General features: G+C 44.6%; 2 protein-coding genes and 1 long non-coding RNA gene across 3 annotated transcripts; 1 reads left to right on the top strand and 2 right to left on the bottom strand.

Moving 5' to 3' along the window:
• Window positions 1-7,965: 7,965 nt before the first annotated feature.
• mapk12a (mitogen-activated protein kinase 12a) lies at window positions 7,966-14,155 on the bottom strand. Its single transcript, XM_053427901.1, has 12 exons — window positions 13,820-14,155; window positions 12,438-12,567; window positions 12,249-12,307; window positions 12,030-12,141; window positions 11,909-11,938; window positions 11,743-11,790; window positions 11,415-11,529; window positions 9,803-9,874; window positions 9,482-9,561; window positions 9,249-9,327; window positions 8,973-9,146; window positions 7,966-8,848 (listed from the first exon to the last, which is right to left on the bottom strand). The coding sequence occupies exons 1-12, from the start codon at window positions 13,936-13,938 to the stop codon at window positions 8,781-8,783; spliced, it is 1,086 nt and encodes a 361-aa protein (XP_053283876.1). The 5' UTR covers window positions 13,939-14,155; the 3' UTR covers window positions 7,966-8,780.
• Window positions 14,118-15,874, top strand: LOC128445114 (uncharacterized). Its single transcript, XR_008339252.1, has 2 exons — window positions 14,118-14,343; window positions 15,738-15,874. It is a non-coding gene; the product is annotated as an uncharacterized LOC128445114 (long non-coding RNA).
• On the bottom strand, window positions 14,628-21,889 carry selenoo1 (selenoprotein O1). Its single transcript, XM_053427896.1, has 9 exons — window positions 21,249-21,889; window positions 20,374-20,577; window positions 20,071-20,248; window positions 19,360-19,490; window positions 18,428-18,705; window positions 18,135-18,303; window positions 16,855-17,040; window positions 16,435-16,591; window positions 14,628-15,987 (listed from the first exon to the last, which is right to left on the bottom strand). The coding sequence occupies exons 1-9, from the start codon at window positions 21,800-21,802 to the stop codon at window positions 15,766-15,768; spliced, it is 2,079 nt and encodes a 692-aa protein (XP_053283871.1). The 5' UTR covers window positions 21,803-21,889; the 3' UTR covers window positions 14,628-15,765.
• Between the last annotated feature and the right edge of the window lie 53 nt (window positions 21,890-21,942).

Consider the following 21,942-nt stretch of genomic DNA (forward strand, 5'->3'; position numbering starts at 1 on the left):
AACGTGACTGTTAAGTGAATGAATGGTTTGAGATTCGGGGGAATTAATGACAATATTATGAACAACCTTAATTGTATAGCACTTATGTAAACTAAGTTACAAAGTGCTTCACAAAATACATGGCATTAGAAACAAATTAATACAAAATAAAAGATAATGGACATTTCACAAACAATAGATGAGCCCACAGTTCAATAAGATTAGATTTGAACTGTTTGAATTGTGGCGAAAAACCCTTTTGGTAAATATTTGTGATATTTGTGAAATATTTGTCACGCACCACAAGAGACTTTAAGGCATAACCAGAGCCAGTTTTTCTGTGAGTGTGGGACATTAACGATAGCATAACTAAATTCACATTAGGCCGTTAAACAAAGATTCTCCTGGTTCTTCTACAGAATGTTATCGAGATATTGAAAATTGTGTCATCCCTGACAGAAATCTAAATAATATTTGTATACTTTCAATACTGAAATAAAATGTTGGCTTTTTGTCTAGAAGCAGGTGCAAATAATTGTTTTAGCTCTAGCTGTTTATTCCAATTCATCGAGAACTGCCTCACTACCGCTATTGCAATAACTTTAAAAGGAAATGGACAAGTTCTCAGAAAAAGGTGTCTAGTGCTATCAAACATTCACCCCAAACATTTAATCGAAGTCTCGGCATTAAAGTAATTAAAGTTTACGTGTGTACAATTTAGTGACATCTAGTGGTGAAGTTGCATGTTGCAGCTGAATACCCCTCACCTCACCCTTCCCTTCCAAACAGGGAAGACAACCTGGGGTAACCTTCAGTTGTCATAAAGACTCGTTGGTGTTTAGTTTGTCCAGTTTTGTCTCCTGTAAAAAACATGGCAGCCTCTGTAGAGAGGATCAGCAACTAATGTAAATATAAAATATATACACATAAAGGGCTCATTCTAGGATAAAGAGAACAACAATTTGTACAATTTAGATGAAACACTCTAGTGAAAACATCTCTAAGAGAACACGACAGGTAAAATATGATCGTATATTTTGTTGGACATGAATTTTGAAATGTACAATCCAACAATCCAAATTATCTTGTCACTACTGCTAATAGTACGGTTTCTAAGTGTAATCCAAGTTTTACGAGTGCACCATCTGCCACATTCAGCCTGACAGGAAGAGTTAAGAGACCACCAGCATGTAGCGTATTCTAACCACATCATCACTGGTCTGCTATGGAGGCACTACAGGGGAACTGGGGTCACCCTGCAGCATTCCTGGTAAACATCCTGTCAATGTATTACCCGGCACATCTGCCGCACACACCTTGCTCTCTCATCCCGTCTCTGTGTGGTTTTTTTCCCACAGGAGAACATCCACTCCACCAGGAAGGCCAGTCTGTGAAACATGGCCCAGTTCATCCAAAGAGCTGCGTCGTCCAAAACACTGGAGAGGAAAAACGAGTCTTTATATAATCCAAAAAGATTATTTTTATCACTCGTGGCTCTGTTTCTAACCGCATCGTTTCCCCGGCTCTCACTCCCTCTGGGTCACGTCAGTTAAGTTTGCTCACAAAGCAACAACATGATGTGTTGTACTGTGTAATAATATCCTTTACATTTCTTATACATAGATTTTAAGACTTATTCTGTGGGTATTTATAGAGCAACCTGATATGCTTCATCCTGCCATATAAGAGCAGGACGTATAAACAAGATCAGAGTCATACACTTGGTCACTGTAGGAACAAAAGAAACACAAAGAAAACACAATTGTGGCTTTTTATTAATTTGCGGCGACCATGTTTGGTTTGGTGTCTCCTGCCCATGTGGACGGATCGGAGGCCCGCGGCCCTGTGCGCTCACCACAGCGCTCACTGGCATCCCGAAGAAAAACAGCTATAAAACAGAAAATATCCCCAAAGACAGATGCAGACATTCCTCACCGCCACCGTCAACCAACCCCCTCAGGAAAAAACGAAAAGAAGAGTGTGTTCTGTTCTCTGCCACACCGCGGATACGTGTGCGTCTGTGAGAGTTTCCTTAATTCAGCGAGGATTTGGCTTTTTTAGTAAGGGGGGGAAAAGACGCTGCAGATTCTGTTTCGCCCTCAGTCTTCGGAGTAAGTCCGTACAACTGAAAGCAATCATCGGCCCTAAACACATCAAGCTGCGGCGGCTCAGGAGGTTCTGCCGGCTTATATAACCGTCTTTGAGGGCTTTGACTTCTGGGGACATTTTCATCCACCATTGTGCGATAGTGCCTGTTTGTTTTCCTGACTTCAGGCCGGCTCTGTGTTTCATCTCACTCATACGAGAGACAGCAGGAAAACAATTTATCATTTCATTAACAAGGGCGGGGGGGAAACACAATGGAGGCATCCTGGCATCTTCTCAGCGTGGTGACGATTCGTGATTTGAAATCTGCGCTGCATTAACGCTCAGTTATATAAGCCCATGAGGTGGGAACTTGTGAAGGAAAATGTTTATTTTGCTAATCTTTCCATATTCCCTGGCCCCAGTTCCCTTCCTGCAGCCTCGGCACGGCATTTCACGTTCCCTCTGACCTTGGCCAAGAGAAGTACAGGGCCCCGTGATCTACTGTGCCCTCTCACCCCAGAGCCCGGCCCTGCCCATGACTCAGCTGGAGGCCTTGTCTTTCCTGGTTTATCGGCCGTGGTGAAGGATAACGTTCGGTAAGCCGCGACCCCGCAGTGAAGTCACCGCTGAGGTCACCGCTGAGGTCACCGCTGAGGTCATGTGCCCACCTGACCATGAATCAATCAGTATTTATCATCTCAAATTGCGTCAAGCTGTTGTGTAAGCGATCTTCTGTACACTCACTTTGTTGACTTGTGTGGAATCCGCCTCTGGTTTCCCTTATATGATAAGATCCACTTTATTGATCCCACGCAGGGAAAATTGAGAAACAGATCACAGTGATCATGGGAACGGACAACAAAGAAAGGGATTACGCAACATGTTTCAAGAAATGCTTGTGGTTGTTTTGATATATCATTGTTTCTTTCCGCCATGGAAGCTTGTCACCACTGGAATCTGACTTCACAGAATGAATTCAAGCTGCTTTTCTGTGTCTGTGAGGAAACTACAAACTTTTAACAGCCACCTTTGAACCCTCAGGGGGTCAGGGTTTGATGCGTCGTGTTCATGGGCCTGTCTCTGCTCTCCTGCCGACAAACACCAGCATGGTTCCTCTGATGTCGGGAATCACAAGTGTAGCATTCAGGCTTTATTTGCTTCAGCATCTTATCAGCATTTTTAAGGATGACGCTTAATTTGAGAGCTTTGATGGGGTAAAAAACAGCAAAGATTAAACTCCACTCTCATCTGTGCTTCCTGTTTTAGCTAATTTACTGCAAATGATGTACAACCAAGGACTGCTGCTACTGCTGCTGCTCTTTGCTCAACATATGAGTCTTACAGAGGAAGTGCACTATACTGCCACAAGTTTGTAAGGTACATCGAGCAGTGTGAGTTCACTGGATTGTGTGTTTGTGTTCAGAAGACCTGTGGACAGATGCCGTTGGACTTGTGGTCGTACACTTCACACTTCCTGTAGCTTCTGTCTGATTTTTTCCTGCAGTGTGTATCATTCCATGCTAATAAGATGAGGTGATTGATTTGTGGACTCAACCCAACTTTGTTCATGGAGGATGTTGGCAGGCAAGACTCGTGACAAACAAATAAGCAGTTCCGCCTTATCTGCATGTTTTAAAATCCTGATATAATCTATTTTTACACCATTACCCTCTGCAAAGAAATCATGGAATCCACTTTCAGACACTTAAACCCTGCTTACAATAGAAAATCTTTCACTTTGTCTTATGTTTTGTCATCTTTGTATACCTGTAGTGCTGTAACTGTTTGTGGTGGAGGTGTGCAGAGACTGGAATCTGCTTTTCACAATCCGACGGCTGTCAAATTAATACATTGATTTATTCGTATGCTGTGTCGAGAGAAAAACAAACAATAAACTGCTATATGTAGTTTAAATATATTTATGAGCATCTATCAGTCAATATGTTGTTTCTTTTCAGAGATAAAAAAGGATCATGTCCAAGATGCCAAAGCTCCCAAGCAACAGGGGAGTAACACGGCAAACAGTGGGCTCCTCTTATTCTCCAGTTTAGGAGCAAACCCATTTGTCTGGGTTCAGCAGCTGCCTCCCATCGCCGCTGTGGGTCAGAGCGGGTTCGAGGGCTCTTCAGAAGCGTAAAGCCTCTAAATGTGACACACTACAGCCCCGTACGTCAACACGGCACAGATGGACGCAGAGTCGTCCCGGGAGAGGGATCACAATCTGGGGCATGAACTCTTTGCGTCGCAGATTCCACAGCACTCTTCAAACAGAGGGTGGACGGCTCCTGAGATAATGTAAACTAAACTGCCCCCTCTGACTGAGATAGGCTCACCCCTGAGCCCCGAGCATCTCTCTCCTCGTCTACCCTTCCTTTACTTTCATCCACCCCTCTCTCCTCTCCTGTCTTCCACTTGCAATCTGCCATCTTCACGCTTTTCTCTTTGTACCTCAGCGTTATTATTACTTCCTAAACCTCCCAGTATGCTTCCGTTTGACTTTCTTTTCACCCACCCAGCTCCTGGTGCCCCCTCGCCGGGCTCACCGTGTGAGCCTGTGGAATTTCCTTTTAGAGTTTAGAGCTTGATCCTATACTCTCTTCCTGGAGGGTTTCCACAAACACGTGCACCTCTGTATACGTCTCACACAGATCAGGACAGAGATAGAGCCTGAGGCACGTGGAAAGACAGAAAAATAAGGTCGGAGGGACGAAGGGTGAGACAGAGATGAAGATGGAGAACCCCCCCCTCTCCTGCTCCAGTATGTCGGGCCACGTGACTCACTTTACTGGGAATTCTGCTTGAAAGACAAACACTGGAAGAGAGACACAAACAAATACTGTAGCAAGAAAGCTATAAACGCAAATAACCATTCGCCGAAGCAGACAAATGGAAAACTGGAAAAAGAATTGCTGATCATGGGAAATAATTGAGATTCATTTCCTCTCTTTTGAAAGTGGAAAACATTTTTTTTTTTCAGAGACTGGTTGAACAGCAGTGTGAGCATGCCCCCCCTACAATATAACTGAATACACATTTGGTGCACAGACCTTTAACGCAACCCTTTTTCTTTCTGTTTAGTTGCATGTGCTAAAAAAAGTTCCCTGCGCTCATCCAGAATACATCATCTTAGGAACATCCGTGACACATGTTGTTTGAGGAAACACAGGCCTCCAGCAGCAGCAGCAACACGGATCCAAACAGACATCTGAAACCAGGCAAACACTCACATGGTGAACATCGTGTACACAGAACCACGGTGTAGAAATATAAATCTGTGTAAGAGCCTGCACACAGACAAAACTTGACACATTCTCACTTTGCCTCAATGTAAAAACTCCCCCTGTTTGTCTGGTCTCCAGCAAGGACATGACGGCACAGATTACTCAGAGAATAAATGATCCTCTGTTGCCTGTGTGATGACCTTGGATTGGAAATCAAGAGCTGGTTTTGCTCCTGCAAAGATTGTGTTGTCTCTGATTTGTCCGATCATTAGCCATCAGAGGTTTCTTTTCTTCTACGAGACAAACTAGACAAATTGCAATGTTCCATCACGGTGAACCGCGATCAATCTTTCATGCACGGGAACCAGACTGAGCTGTGAGGAGGGTGCGAGGGGAAGAATGTCCGTGCAGACGCTGTTGATCCTCTCACCATGGTGAGACTCACCGTGATGAGCCTCCCTCAGACGCATGAAATAAACACAGCTATAACAGACATTCCACTTAAAGAAAAGACACTGACCCGGGTCAGATCAGTGTTTGGGCATCGCTGCCATTCCACATGTACTCCCTCCTGAGTCGGTGTCAGTCTGTGGTGTGTGTGCGTGTGTGTGTGTGTTTTCAACATGCCAGGCATATCATGTAAGTACAGATGCACACAAGTGAACTCATCAAGTGTGTGTGGGTGTCTTAAGAAGTATGCGGCTTGAACCCAGCGCAGTCTGAAAATAAACCGCAGGGTCAATAAACAAGACAGAAAGAGAAGGAGTCCTTCCATGTGCTACTGGTGTGTGTGTGTGTGTGTCTGTGTGTGTATGTGAGGAGGGGATCGTGGGGTAAAAAATGTGCTTTCTCCTCTGTTTTCCTGTCTGCAGTGGGAACAGAACTCTCTGACTTTTCGGTGAACTATCCAGCAGGACCCCTGTCCTATGTGTGTGTGTTTGTGTGTGTGTGTGTGTGTGTGTGTGTGTGTGTGTGTGTGTGTGTGTGTGTGTGTTTGTGTGTTTGTGTGTTTGTGTGTGTGTGTGTGTACCCAGGACAGGTCTTACACCCAGAGTTTGCTTTGGAGGATCTCGGGCCCGGGAAAGGAAGCTCGTCCCCGGGGGAGTCGCCCTTGGGAGTCGAGGACCTGGAGGTCACAGGCTTGTTAAATTCAACACCCGCCAGTGGAGGACGTCCTGTGTGAGGAGGAATGAGCAGAATCTCAAAGCAAACAGCCAATCTGTTTAAACATTTGCTCCTCCGAGTTATCAATCACGCTCATTACAAAAGTAAAGTTGTCGGTTTTTAATGCAAAACAATAAATCTCTGTAGCAGCAACAAATAAATCAGCCTCTTTGAGCAAAGTGCTTATGTCAGCATGCTAGCGTTAAATAGACATGGACGACATGTCTCCACTTCCTCCCACTATCGAAAAATGATTCCAGATATTAACGCAAACGCTAACGTAGCAAGCTGCGCTAGCGAGTTCCCACCGATACATGCAGCTCAACCAATCATGAGTCAGTCTCAGCTGCCAATCAAGATGTCTCACCCCATTTCTATTGCATCAACAAACAAATTTAAACAAAACTTACTAAAAAATGGCCATTTGAACAAACCACAAATCAGCATGATAAGAAACATTATTTTACTATTTGACTTTTTAGTTTGTCCCATGTCTAATCTGCTAACATGGAGGAGGCCTGTACTGCAGCCGTTGGGAGTCTTTGGCTTCACTCTGTGTGGAGCAGTCCTGTGCTCCATCTTTATACACAGTCTGTGGTGTTGAGGTGTAAACGGTAAATGATCTGTATTCACATGCTTTTCTAGTTTTACATTCATACGGTGCTTCTATGTGCAGCCCTTTCTCTATGAGCAGGAGCAATGCAATGTAATGTTATATAAAGGTTTCATCTGCTGATGGAGCGAGAGGAAAAGTCAATAACTCGTTACTATTCATCATCCAGGGACCTTGCATATCTGTGACTATATCCCGAGTTTGATTACAATGACGCCCCCTGGTGTTCATTTACCTGTTCCACACAAAAAGCTGTTTTTATGGCCAGACAACAGTTTGGACGTTCATGTGGAAATTAGAATATTTTAAAGGTAAATACCACAAATATTACACACCAAACACTTTACAAGTCCTGGTCGGAACCATTCAACCTTTGCATTAGCTGCATAGTCACGTCTTTGGTGATAGTCAGAAGAAATAAACCTAAAAATATCACCGGTACAATCCTGTTTCATTAACCGAGGTTGAGGAGTCTGAAGGACTGAGACATATCAAGGCAGGAAGAATAAAGCAGAATATAAACTCCTGAAAGAATCCAGCTGTTTTGGAGCCTGATCCATTCCAGATAATACAAATCTGAAAATGTTGTTCTCGGTTGTATGTCCCCAAATTCCACTGAAATACACAATTGAAGTTGTGGAATATAAAGGAAAAGTTTTCGATACTGTAACTCTGTATTCCACTGCAGTGAATAACTTGGATGTAGAGTAACTGTATTAAAATAATTAAATTAAAGGAGAACTCATCATCCTCTGCCTCCCTCACCCCCAGACCTCAGTTCTAACCAATTTTCTTCATATAATCTTTCTTTGTACTGTCTCATCATGTTTCAGTGTTTAAAGATGAAGCTTAAAATCTCAAAATATCCAGGATTTGTTTGTGAAAGAAATTGCATTTGCATCATCTTCAAAAACAATCTTTAATATTAAAAAAATACAGTGGTGGTGTTAAAAAACATTCACTCACGGATCACCATAGAAAATGTGTTTTGTGCAAATTTCAGTTTCATAAAAAAACAACAGTGTGACATTTCTCTCGTGTGTTTTTGGTTTAAAATTGAAAAAGAAAATGTTCGTAGCTTTAACCTGCTGGGATGGAGTTGATAAGAGCTGCCGATCTTTATCGTTAAGGCCCCGGCGAGGAGAGACACAGTACACATACAGAGACGACATGTGCACACAAACACAACAATTAAAGGAATTTTAAGGGCATGTAGTCACTGATCGGGGGATTACCGAACTGATTAAAGAAGCATTTTTCTATCTATTAACTTTAAACCCGGCCTTAACCACAGATACAAATAAGTCTTGGAAATTAAACGACTGACACCAGGCTTTTTCAAGAACGTCAGTGTTCTCAAAACTGTGTCTCCTGTTATTTCTAGATTCACAGGTAAAGAGCGATGTACTTGAATATTATCCGACTTATATCAGGTGTAAGTGTGAGTTAGGATCCTCAGCACAGTAGGAAGTGCTGAAACGACTCAGGATGTAGAGCTGCTGCAACGAAGTCAAGCTACAAAGAAAGAAATCAGTTTTTTTACGATGACGGCGACAAACAGCGAGGAAATCAAAAACACAGCAGGTTGCACTGGAGGGAGAACAGAGTCTGTGGTCATTCATTAATTCTTGTGATCAGAGAGGTTTTGTAGCTGGAGATGAAGAAGACGTGCTCGTTGGGTTTGGTCCCCGGCTGCTCAGCCCACTCTGTGTGTCTCACAGTGATGTTTCCTTGGATTCTGGCACGACGGGTTTGAAGGTCAAGATCTCTGTGAAGGTATGACCTGGAGACAGAAGCACGGCAGGACGCCGATCAAATAAAACGCAAATGCTCTTATTATATTATATATTGTCTGCCCCCACATCCTTGTGTTATTATTCCACTGATCTTTCTGGAATCATCCTTACGTTTCCACTGGTCCAGCGTCAGGTCTGCGTTGTCTAGCGAGTGGTCGTACGTCTGCGCCTCCGTCTCCTCCTCCGTTTCTCTGAACTCGGTGAAGTAGGGGAGCGTGAGGGCCTCGGCGGCGGTCGACCTGCTCTGCGGATCCAGCAGCAACATGCGCTCCAGCACAGACACGGCTGAGGGAGGTGGAAGTAAACAGAATAAGGAAAGAGTGGCAACCAGAAGATAGAGTGTCACACTGAACGCAGACAGAATAACGAGGGCTGAGCGTGTCCTACCTTGTGGATTTGTTGTGGAAATCACCTTCTGGAGGTCTTTCTTTTCCACTTTGGGAAGACCCTTGATGTAGCTTTTAGCCTGAGAAGAAACAAGGACATTTATTCTGAAATAAATCATTAGTTGCCAAACTGTGCCTCCACTGTTGGAGTATTTGGGGCACAACTGGGCTTTAGAATAAAACCAGAGAGTGAATCATCTAAATTCTTGCTTGATTTGCGTGTCTTGCACTCACATCCTGGGATTCTAGTTTTGATATAAATTCCTGAGTTGGTGTTCCGGTGATTTTCATGATCTCAGTCAGCTGATCGAGGTCTGACGAACAGGGGTCAAGGGTCAAAAGGGATTCAAATCACACAGGGGATAATTTAACGGTTATTCTTCCAGAAAACTCCTTCTCTCTAAATGTGCTCCTACATTCTGTGTAATACTCAGCAACCGAGCGACACCTAGCAAACAGTAGTGGATGCTATAGCTGCAGGTGCTAGATATTTGGTGACGTGGGCCCTGTTGCATCTTATTGACCTTTACCCGTGTCCTGCAGGTGAAAGGATACGGTCGCTGCCTTTAAAGAGAGGTTTTCCCTGCAGCATTTCGGCCATGATGCAGCCCACAGACCAAATATCCACTGGAGAAGAGACAGAAATCACGGTTATTGAACTCCACACATTTCAGACTTGATTACTATTATTATAAAGCATTTTATATACGGCGTAGTACGCCATTGGTCAACAGAATAAGATGAGTGAGAGTGTCTGTAAAGTGTTAAAAGATCCCCACCTAGTGGATATGACCAATTATTACATTTGGACTCAATTGAACTTAGATGTTTATAACCTCATGTACTTCCGCTTTTATTCAAAACCCATCACAACATTGTTTAAAAACCCATTTCACTATAATAGAATTATAATAGAAGCTATTGTTTAATTTATAAATATTTATTGAATATAATAGTAATTATTTATATATATTTATTAGGTGTATTTTTTTATACTTAATCTACCTTGTTTTGGGAGTTTTTTAATCTGCTATACAACAAGGCTTCCTCTTCTACTTCAGCTTCTTCTTTTTCATCTTCTTATTATTCATAAACATAAAGACAAAAACAAAAACAATCTCCTCCACCATCACCACAGCAGGAAACCTGAGCCTCTCAGCTCCTTCAAACCTCCTCTCCAAACCCCAGAGGGACAAACAGAGAACCTGGGGAGACATCCATCTCTGGCCCCTCTACTAGAGCTATCTCCCTGTGGGAATGAAATGCTCTAGTTGGTAGGCATGGGATGAGCTGCGCCTTAAAAAAAACTCCTGTCCTTTGTCACACTGAAGCAGAGCAGGGCTCGCACGTAGAAAACAAGGTTCAGACTCTAGTCTGGATTTCAAACATCTATATTTCACATATTGCAGAGCTGCGCAGGAACTGGGAGAAAAAAAAGAGCAAAAGTGCAAAAGTATCTTATCCATGTTGGATTTTCAAGATAAAGTTGTAACTCTCTACCAGCCTTTTACATCTGCTCTAAATACTGTGTCTTTCCTCCTGCTCCGTTTTAGGGTTTAACTTTGTCTGCCAAGATGTTTCATCTATGTAAAGTGTATTAAATAGCACTTTATAATTTCTACTGTCAAACGTATATGGTCCTTTTCTGAATGTTTTTTTACCAGGTAGTCCAGTTTCCTCTCCAAGTACAATGACAAGCAGCTTATTAGAGACGCTGACTTGTCTGTAAATGAACTGTATTCATAAAACAGTTTTCTAATCTTATCGCCCACTCAAAACGCAGGTCACACTCAACCACCCCCCCTCCCCCCCATGACCCATAAGTAGTAAAGACTATGGATGATGGATGGATGGATGCATTATATAATTATTCATAGAAGAGGAATAAATAACGGGCTAATGTCTCAGTGGCATCAAAAGCCCAGAAGGCACAACAACAACAAGACATTTTTAGAAAAATTAATTAAGCAACAAGTCGGAGCCCGTCCTCCTGAGGTTTCAAAGGTCATTGTGGGAAATGTAGTAAATCACAACTGAAACCGACGCCTCGAGCTGGAGGAATTCGAGGATAACAAAACATCAAACCCAGGCGACGAGGCTCTGGTGCTAATGAGGAGCACACGACGGTGTAAGAGTGTGTTCCGTCCTTTAATTAGCTCAACATTACCCGTCTGAGTGTAGTGCATCCAGCTCAGGATGACCTCCGGGGCTCGGTACCAGCGAGTCACCACGTAGCCTGTCATCTCGCTGTCTGCCTGCCGCGCCAAACCAAAGTCCAGAATCTGACCGAGCGTGAACAGAGACAGGGCAGAGTCAGACATAAGGACATCTACACATCGAGGCTGTAGCAATGGGACTTAAAGTCGTTGAATTGGTGATTGATTTCAGAGCAAACAGATACAAATTGTCAAGTTTTTGATTGGAACGGCATTAATGAAGTATTTAAAAATGAAGACAGCTTGTGTGTTTGGAGGTACCAGGGTGTGCAGCCATACCTTGAGCTCACAGTCTTGGTTGATGGCGAGATTTCCTGGTTTGAGGTCCTGCAAAGGTTAAAATGAAGCGATGAGACAACAACTTCCTCCTAAATAAGATAAGAAGACAAGAATGTATGATTCTTAACCTCACAAAAGTATATTTATATCCACCTTAACAACTTACCCTGTGAATTATACCTGCCGAATGAATATACTGCAATGAAAGAATACAACAGGGATTTAATCAACAGAACAGATCGAATGAGGTAATAAACTGTAAAAAAGATCGACGCAGGGTTCTCCACCTTCAGCCCTTTGAGCATCTGATAAACCAAATATTGAATTTTCTCCTCCGACAGCCTCTGCAGCTTCATCAGCTTCCCCAGATCCGTCCCCATGTAGGGCATCACCAGGTAGCTTAGAGAAGAAGGAGAACAAAAAAGTCACGACTATGGAAACTTTACAACCGGCTGCTGCCTCACACCGATCCTGTGGCGTTTGGCTGGGGCATGAAGTTTACTTACAAAAGGTGAAATCTGTCCAGGGAGAGGTCAGCAGTAAACACATCTAAGAGGCCAATCACCTGCATCAGACAGAACGAGACAGAAAATCACCCAGGAGGACGTGACCCTCTGTCCCTCTGGTCGATATTGTATCACACATACATGTTTTCTACTGTAGGAGTAAGATAAAGACTGAGTGTTGGTTCTTACGTTCTCGTGTTTCATGTGTTTGAGGAGCCTCAGCTCCCGGTAGGCCCGTTTGGCGAAGAGCTCGGACTGGAAAGGTCGGTACAGCTTCTTGATCGCCACTTTGCCTCCTATCCTGGAATCCACCGCCGAGCTGCGGATAACAACACATCAGAGGCTCTGAGACAATATTACACATGATATATATATATAAATATACTTTATAGGTAACTTCCAAAGAAGACAATCTGATCTAAAGACATGAGGAAATAATAATGAAAATCCATTCGGTCAGATGAAAAATTTGATAAATCAGATCTTCTCTGAGAATAAAACTACTTTCTTATCTTCTGATCAGGAACTTGATTATTGTTAAAATATGTGACTGCACGTACACAAACACACGCACAAACACACATTTCATTGACTTAAAATGATTTACTGGACACTTACTCTAAGCTTAACCATAGTAACTACTTGCCTAATCCTAACTCCTTATCCTAACCTTAACCTAATCCTAGCCTTTATTGTGTCTTCATCTTCAAATGTAATGATTAACCCAAGTCTGACTTGCTTTTGTCCCTTTAAGGAAGACAAGTCCCCATAATGTTTAAACAGATTTAAGGTCCCCACAACACGAGTATTACCTGAACCACACACAGGTTTGCAGTTATTAGGACTTTGTATTGACTCTGATTCAACATCGGCAGACTAAACAGAGCTGTCCCTAAACCTTAACTATGACCAACTCATAGTTAACCCTGAACCTTAACCAGGACCTAAGCCAAGACGTTTTTATGGGTCCAGGCTTTGGACCCCGTCGTGTCTACCGATCCTAAAAGGTCAGTGATTATAAGCACACACACACACACACACACACACACACACACACACACACACACACACACACACACACACACACACAAACCATCCTGTGCGCCATGTGTGGGTCCGCATGTTGTTCTCAGAGTAGTTCATGTGTTATTAAGTTGCATTGAGTTACTGGGAGCAGTTCAGGACCCGCCCACACCGTCCATCATCGATAACAAAGACGCACAAGGAGCCCGAGGTGCAGCTTGTGTGTCTCTATCTCTACAAACTTGGGGCGAGCTCGTGTGTGGGTCCGTTTAAACCTCGAGTCGTGCGCCCTTCATCAGGCTGTGATCCCCCGGAGAGCAGACTGCAGAACGCGAGGAAGACTGCGGTGAAGGTGTCGGTGCAAGTGTCTCCATCATATCAGGAAGTGGAGCAAGCGCGTGTTCAGCGGAGCGTGCACCGAGTTTTTTCTTTTGTTCGGCCGTGGCACCGTGCGTCCGCGTGATGGATGTCTCACCATCTGGCCCCATTGTTACCAGCGAGCTCCACGCTGAACAGCCCCAGTGTGTGATCGGAGGGTTTCCACTTACCAGACCGTCCCGTACGCCCCGGTCCCCACCTGCCTCAGGTCCCGGTACCGATCCGGCACTTCCCACGAGGTTTTGTTGACTTCTTGACGGTAGTACCCGGGCCGGATACGCTTGGACATGTTTACTGAAGTTGAAAAACCTAAATAAAAAATAGAGTACGTCCGGTTTGAGTCTTCTTCTTCTTCCTTGGCTGTTTTTGTTTTTGTGTCTCTTCGCTACACGCCCATTGTCCCTAATCCCACCTATGCTCTCACCCACACCCACGCACCCGCACACACAGGCTCCAGTGCGCAGCGGCTCAGAGCGCACCGCACCCTGAGGTCACCCAAAGCCACTCCCGCTGGAGACTCACAATTAAAGGTGAAACGCAGACTGGAATGCGAGTAACATGAGACCACAGGCTGACGGAGGGAAACTGAAACGCGTCGGCAGGTGGAGAGAAACATGTGTGGGAGAGATAAGGCCTGGTTCCTGCAGGTTCCATTTCCTAAGAGCTGCGTCCTTGGGACTTGCTGGGACTTGAGGTGAAGACAAACTCAAGAATGTAGTGATGCTAGAGAGACGGAGATATGCTTCCAGGAAACAGAACAAATGCACTGATATATCATAAACAAACAGGACGGTTTACATTGTCCCAGCTCCGGCTCACTTTTATACAAACAGAGACAGGTTTAAATCATTTGCCTGTGTCAGTATGAGGCATGTGACAGCAGGAGTGTTTCATGTTATGAAACAGAAACGTGGAGGTGGAGTTCAGCTCTTACAATAACAAGTCAGCGATGATAGGTTGAAGGAAGGATACCATACGTATTACACATTGCTCTGTTTATTAAAATGGGTTAAAGCAATAGCTGAGGAAGCGCTCAAAGTTATATTTCACACAAGCTAAATTAAAATCTCATTTCATGTCCATTCCTGTCATTGGTTACGTGAAGGTTTTTATGCCAGATCTAAAACTCATATTCCAAACCAACAGATTGATCACAGATTGAAAAGGGTAAGAGTTACCACCAGAGGTGCTGGCCCTTTAAGGCAGTAAATTCATGAATGGGTGTTTCTTCCCTTATCTATAATCTCACTCTGGATAACATCACATTTATAACACTTTGTTAATAAACTTCGTCTAATGGTTTGTCTTGTCATCACCACAATACAATGTTCAGTCATGCATTTCCCATTTATCTATCTCTCAACTGTCGTTGCAATGTTCACTTAACATGAGATTAAACAACCAAATTCATATTTGTGGTTCTGTTCTATGCCAGTCGTGGTGTTTACAATTACAGGAGAATATATTGTGCGTTTTATCTTCTGCGGCTTAAAGGATCAAGTGCAGTAATTTCCTTCCAACCACAAGCACACTTCAAACATCATCTTTCACCCACACGCATACTGTATAAGTCATTATTTGGTTTATGTTGAGGTGACACCCCGCAGGTCATCAGAACCAGACAGGTCCCTGTAGGACTTGTTGTCTGACTCGTCATTACTACCCAACTAAACACTGAACAGACAGGGACTGAGCTGAGGCTGCTTTTCTTTCTTCCATGTAGGCCAAACCCTGGTCGATGTAATTCCTAAGATTAAGTTGCGTTCGAGTGTTAAACTCCATCACAACATCCTGTTTTATTCAGAAATGTGAAGCCATTGGGGGAAACTTATCCTTAGAAGCCACTTCACACATGGTCAAAAACTTTTCACCAGATATGGCCCCGTCATGTTTGTAGTTTAATGTATTTTAACCAAAGTCAACTCAGTCCCTGTTAGTTTTGTATCAGCGAGGAATCCTGTGGTGCGTCATGCCTCATGCTAACTTCCCTGATGCTGCCTGCCATTGAAAGAGAGAGCTGTACAGTGACTAGAAGAGAGGGGAGAGACCTTATAAGTAAAACCATAATAAACTCTCTCTTCATTTCAGGCAGACGAGCTGATAATCAGGAAAGTTACTACGAAGATCATGTGACGCAGAGTTCATTAGCCCAAGCTGGAGGTTTGCTGTCGTAGGGAACAGGATCTCTGGCTGCGGATGGAGACGCAGCTTCTTGCCGATGCTCCTCTTCCTCGTCGCTCTCCGCCCGGTCGGCGCCGCCTCCGCCCGCCCACGCAGGAAGCTCCAGACCTGGCTGTGCAGAGAAAGGCTTCTCGAGAACCTTGAGGACCCGCTGGACCTGTGAGGAAGTGAGAGCTGAAAGTGAAACGCTGCAGCAAAAGGAAATTGAAGTGAACTCTAATAATAATTTATACTCTTATCACTCTTGATGTGCTGCAGAAACCAAATTGTACAAACTCTTAGATATCAGTGTTCCTGAATATGTGATTTTTATCATTAACGTTCATAAATGATTCCCTGGGAAATTTATGAGAATGTGAAAAAACGTTTAAGATGTTTAAGATAGAGAAAATTCCTGGATGCCCCTGTTTCTACAGATCTGCACCAAAATGCAAATGGATTCTTTCTAAGCCCATATCTCATCAAACCACCAAGTTTAGTGGGAATCCAGTCAGTAGTTTTTGCATAATCCCACTGACAAACCAACCGACTGACTCCCACTTGGCGGAGGCAGCAGCAGAAGAAGTACAATGTGTTTAACACAGACAGTGAATCCGAGCCTGACCTCAGAAAAGTCCCCGCTCTCTGCAGCCTCGATTGCATTCTGGGCGATGTAGTTCCTGAGAACCACGCGCGGGTTGGCCCCGTCCATCACTCTCCCCCTCTCCTCCTGGGCGGCCTGCACGTCGCTCTGCCCCTCCAGCTCGCGAGCCAGACGCTTCCTGCGGCAGTGATAACGCAAAAACACTCAGTCGGAGAGTTACAGTCATGGAACAATGTCAGACTCAACACCCATTTCCTCCAGTCGCCCTCCCTCTCTGTCAGCCCCGGTTATCAGTCACACTTCCACCCATCACCATCCACCCAAAAAAAACAAAAAAAAAACTCTCATCCGGTTAAACTAGTTCCTCACCCTTTGCTTTTGTTTTATTATGACTTCTCCTTCTTCCTATCAGAAACCCCGGCTTCTCTCCCTCCATCTCACCTGTAGCTTGTGATCCAGCGAGTCCAGTCCTCGGCCTGTTTGACCCTCAGCTCCTCCCGGCTCGTCTCCATCAGGTCTTTCAGTCGGCTGAGTTTCTCCAACTGCCGCGCTATTGTCGTCCTGTCTGAGATCATCTGGAACAGCGCTGGGTTGCTCTGAGCCATGGAGAGCAGCATCGCCAGCTCCCTGTCATCGGCAGACAGGAATCATAACAGTTCAAATTGGTAGCGACGTGCTGGAGAGAGCAGAGGACTGAATCCGCCGGAGCGGTCGATCCAGGTTTCATCCGCTCTTCAGATACTTTCGAGGGGAAAACAAGGTAATGAGATGAAGAGAAGACGGACGTGCTGTTTATGGCCCGTCCACTGACTCTGTTTACATGAGCAGATTGGGTTAGGCAGGAAATCACATCACATGTTTAAACATGTCATTTCTGATTACTCTGATCCTCCATGTTTACTTCTGGTCTGCTCCATGATCAGATTTTCCTTCTACCACTTCCAAAAGACAGCACAACACATAATTATAAGTCGCCCGCTCTGTCTTATACAATATACAAAGCAGGACCAAATTGACAGATTTAATGAAATTTGGTTTTCTCTCCAGCATTGTCGCAGTTAAAAAAAATAACGACCTGGAGTGTGTTTTTAGCAGCTTTTCATCGAATGATTTTGGTTCCCATTTTGAAACTCGAACTGAAAGATATGACAAATATGGCAAAGTGTTGACAGCAATCAGTAGGAGTGCTTCAGTTTTCATATTTACAAGGGGTTCAATTGACTAATGCGGTTTAACCAATAACCAATTTGAAGTGGGGGTGGGGGAATGCCGTTCCCGTTAAACCGATACGATCATAAATCTTTCTCCTTAACAATCTGTATATTCCCTTCAGCACCCCCTCCATCCCCTCTGAGAGGACACAATGCTAAATAATGGGATGCGCAGTTTATTTTGAAATGACCAGCCCCCTTGAAGATAATGAACAAATCATCTACTGACTATAACCCACAGGGGTGAATATCAACAGCTATTAAAAAATGTGATGGTGGAGGTTGAGTAAAGATCCCTGGAGCTATGAACCATGACTGTACATTCACTGCCCTTCATTTGTTGCTGTGACACTGAACCCTTATCAGCCTACAGTAATCAGATTACTTCAATGTATTTAACTAACTTACTTATCTCCTCACTCTAAATATACTTTGATGTTCTATCTACTACAGAGCAATTTAAGCTAACAGTGTGGACTGTTCTGTACATGGCGGCATTGACCTGCTCACCGTGTATCCATCGTCGGTTTGTTTGCAGCCTTGAGCTCCTCTAAGGAGGCGCACTGCTCCAGCAGGAGTTCTGCCGCCTTCTTCACCAGCTCCTCTTCTCCTTCAGCTTCACCCTCAACGGGACAGGAAATCTGACTCAAGCTGCGGAACGCATTCGTGAAGTCGGCGCCTGCAGCAGAGAAACAGGCAACAGTGGTGCAACAGGTTTAATTTGTCCCATGATTCATCACAGTGCTTTGTGTACATAAGGCTCCATCATCACATTCTGCCGCGAGGAGATATGATGCTCTTACCTGTATTGTGCATGGTCTGCAGCAACTCGGTGATCAGAAGTTCATCCTCAGGCTCCTCCTTCTTCAAAAAGCCCAGTTTCTTCCTCATGTTCTCCAGGTAGAAGCCGTTGTACAGATCCAGGTACTCGTCCATGACAGCCTCAGCTCGGTCCGGGGGCAGCTCTGGGGCTAGCGCCTCTGCTAGCTTCACCAGGTTCCACCTGCAGATCGCCGGCTGGGCCTGGTACGAGTAACGGCCCGAGTTGTCGGAGGCGTTGCAAATGAAATCTGGATCAAACCTGAAGGAAATGAGGAAAGTTGCGATGGACATTTCAAACACAGAATATGTTTATTGTGGTAATAATCATGGTTTTACTGCCCTGCAGAAAAATATAAAGGCTCTTTTGAAATAAAGCAACACTATGCAACTGTTTTACCTTAGAACAGCAGGTTCAAAATTAGTCTGATTGTTCACTGCCTTGGAAATGGGAGATTGTTTCCTCTATGATTCCCACTCCTCACCCTACTTCCTGGTCTTGGTCTATGTTACTTTGGTGATTGTGTGCATTCTCCTTGAAGAATTGAGTAACTGACTGACAGTTGCAACTTAAGTCGCCAGAATCAGGCTCCAGAGAACCTTTAAAATAGGAAGAACTTTGGTGGATTTGTTACATCAGCAGCTCTTCCGGTTCAGGGAGCCGCTGATCATGAGTAATATCCACTGTTCAGTTGTGTTTCAGTTCAGTGAGTGGGACAATGCAGTCAGATATTAGCTTTTTCTCTAAATGAAAACCACTTCATCGCTCGAACGTGGAGCCCAAAATAATTTATCACCACAGGTTGCTGCAGAGGGCGCTGTTGCCCTGAAATACTTACATAGTGTTGCTTTAATATCAAATGACCACACAGAAGCAGCACGTCTCCTGGTCATAAAAACTCTACAAATGTCTGACCTGTCCATAAAGCCATATGGGCCATAGTCCAGCGTGACTCCCAGGATGCTCATGTTGTCTGTGTTCAGGACTCCATGACAGAAACCGACACACTGCCACTGAGCCACGAGTCGAGCTGTACGGAGCATCACCTGCAAACACAACACCTCACAGTAAAGCTACTGTTCTACTACACATCAAAAAGAAACTGTAATCTGAAAACAGCCCCTGAGGAGGGTAGATGACAACATTACTTTCTAATCATCTCATATAAAGCAGAGGACACAGCGACTCAGTCAGTGAACGTAACTGAGTCACTGAGTCTACAGCAGCTTAACAGGATAATATGATCCATAAATGTTCTTCGCTTCAAACTGTAATGTCAGTGCCTTGAACAGGCTTCATGCTGATTTCAGTAAACCTTTCAGTACGCAGTAGTCTTACATACGTACATATTTTCTTAAAATGTCTGGGCCTGTCAATGTAAATGGGCCCCCACCTTTCCTGGGATTAAATGATTATATGACAAAGCCACATATAAATTCACAAGATCTGAATTACATTGCACGTACTCAAAATGATCATGCCCCTAAACATGCCTGATTCTTTAAAATCATGATACATGAATTATTCTCTAAGAAATCAACTAATATTTTGAAACATCCCTATCTCACAATGTTAAAGAAAGAATATGAAATGGGTTGGAAGTTAGTGTCAGTTAGGGGCTCTGACCTCTCTGAAGAAAGCCACGTTCCTCTCCACTCGGTCGGGGTAGTTCTGCTGGATCTCAGGGTAAAACATCTCAATGACGTAATCCAACATCTGACCTCGGATCTCCTCGCGTCCGTAGCTGGGACCCTGACGCCCTGTGGACTCGTCGGCAGGCTTGAAGATCTCAAAGGATCCAAACCTGCACAGCCAAGACGACAGACATCTCTTGTGTTTACAAAGCTCAGACATCATTGATGGATGAGATAGGGGGAGGGGGAGGGGGAGGGGGGGGGGGGGGGGGGGGCGACAATGACCTGCACTCACCTGAGGAAGGTGGGTGCGATGCGGAGAACCACCGAGCATCTCTCCTGGCGGGGGTTTCCGCTGTAGTACACGTCCCGTACCACCCTGCTGTCAGAGGTCACCACGGAGCCAGCTCTGGTGGTGGGCACCCCCAGGAAGAACATGGCCTCACTGCAGAGGAACTCTCTGATACTGGAGCGCAGGACCTTACGGCCATCAGCCTGTCTGAGGAGGGAAGACACAGACCGGTGGAAAATACAGCAAATCACCACAATAATAATAATAATATTGAACAAAGTTGTGCATTCCTGAGACAAAGCAAACCAAAATTAGATCGTTTCTTTCTTTAGGTTTTTCCTTTTCTCTTCCAGACTATATAACTGCAATGAACTTTACTCTATTATCACCAAAAACTTAAACAAAACGCTGCTGCCAGACTTTTAACACGTAAAATGAAGAAAAGTTAAACCAAACTTTTCAGGCATTTACTGTAACCTATGAGTTTCACATTATTTAAATCTCAGGCAGGAAAAACTCAGCAACTTCTGTTAATCTCTTCCTAAGACTCACTTATATTGGTTGGTATTTACTCACTATTGGTTTGTTGAAACTATTTATAGTATTCTATCTTGTTGTATTTTATGTTTTGAAATTGTAATATTTGTTTTATTAACCACTTTGTAACTGTGTTTCACATGGTGTTATATAAATAAAGTTCTTCTTCTTATCAGTGTCAAAGAGATGTTGGATAAACCCCCAAATCAAATATCAATGTGTATTTCAGGCTGGATAACTAATAGAAATAATTTCATCTCATCTCTCATAACAACTTTTCTTCCAAACCCTGGAATGCAACATGACAGACACTGACAGTCCATCCCAGCAGCAGCTTGTACCTGGAGAAAGGAGTCAGCCCTGCTCCCTTCACCTGAATCTCCCACCGGCCGCTCGGGTTTTCCCGCAGCAGCTCCGGGTCCTGACCGGGAGGCACCTTCACCTCCCCCAGGTAACAGGCCGCCCCGTCGCCCAGCTGCCCGGCGAACTGTCCGAACTGGTGTCCGCAGTAGCAGTGGGCGACGGGCTCAGAGCCGGGCATCACCCTGGAGCCGCTTAGATACTCCGCTCCGAGCGGGTCGTCGGTGACCTCCTCCACGCTGAGCCCCAGCAGCGCCAGGGCTTCCTGCGACACGGCGGCGAAGCGAGGCCGGGCCAGCGGCGTCGGCTTCACCCGGGCGAAACACGCTCCCTTCACCTGCCGCACGCCGGTGTCCTCCGACGGGTCCACGGGAAGTTTCCTCAGGGCGGCGTTGTCAAAGTCCAGACGCTCCAGCGGGGAGCGACTCACCGTCAGACCCATGTTCTCCATCCCGCCCGAGCCGAGGCGTCTGAACACGGACACACCAGGCACCACGATGCGTGACGGTCGCAGCCGAGGTCCTAAATAAGCCATGAAACGACGGCCATGAGTGTGTTTGTGTCGCAGCCGCTGATCATGCTTTCATAATCCTGCTGTTTACGACAGACGGTACAACCCTGATCTCTGTCCGACAGGAAACAAAGAGTACATGCGGAACTACGTATGCAGAAGCT

This window comes from Pleuronectes platessa, chromosome 7 (genome assembly GCF_947347685.1).
Source record: "Pleuronectes platessa chromosome 7, fPlePla1.1, whole genome shotgun sequence".
Taxonomy (NCBI): domain Eukaryota; kingdom Metazoa; phylum Chordata; class Actinopteri; order Pleuronectiformes; family Pleuronectidae; genus Pleuronectes; species Pleuronectes platessa.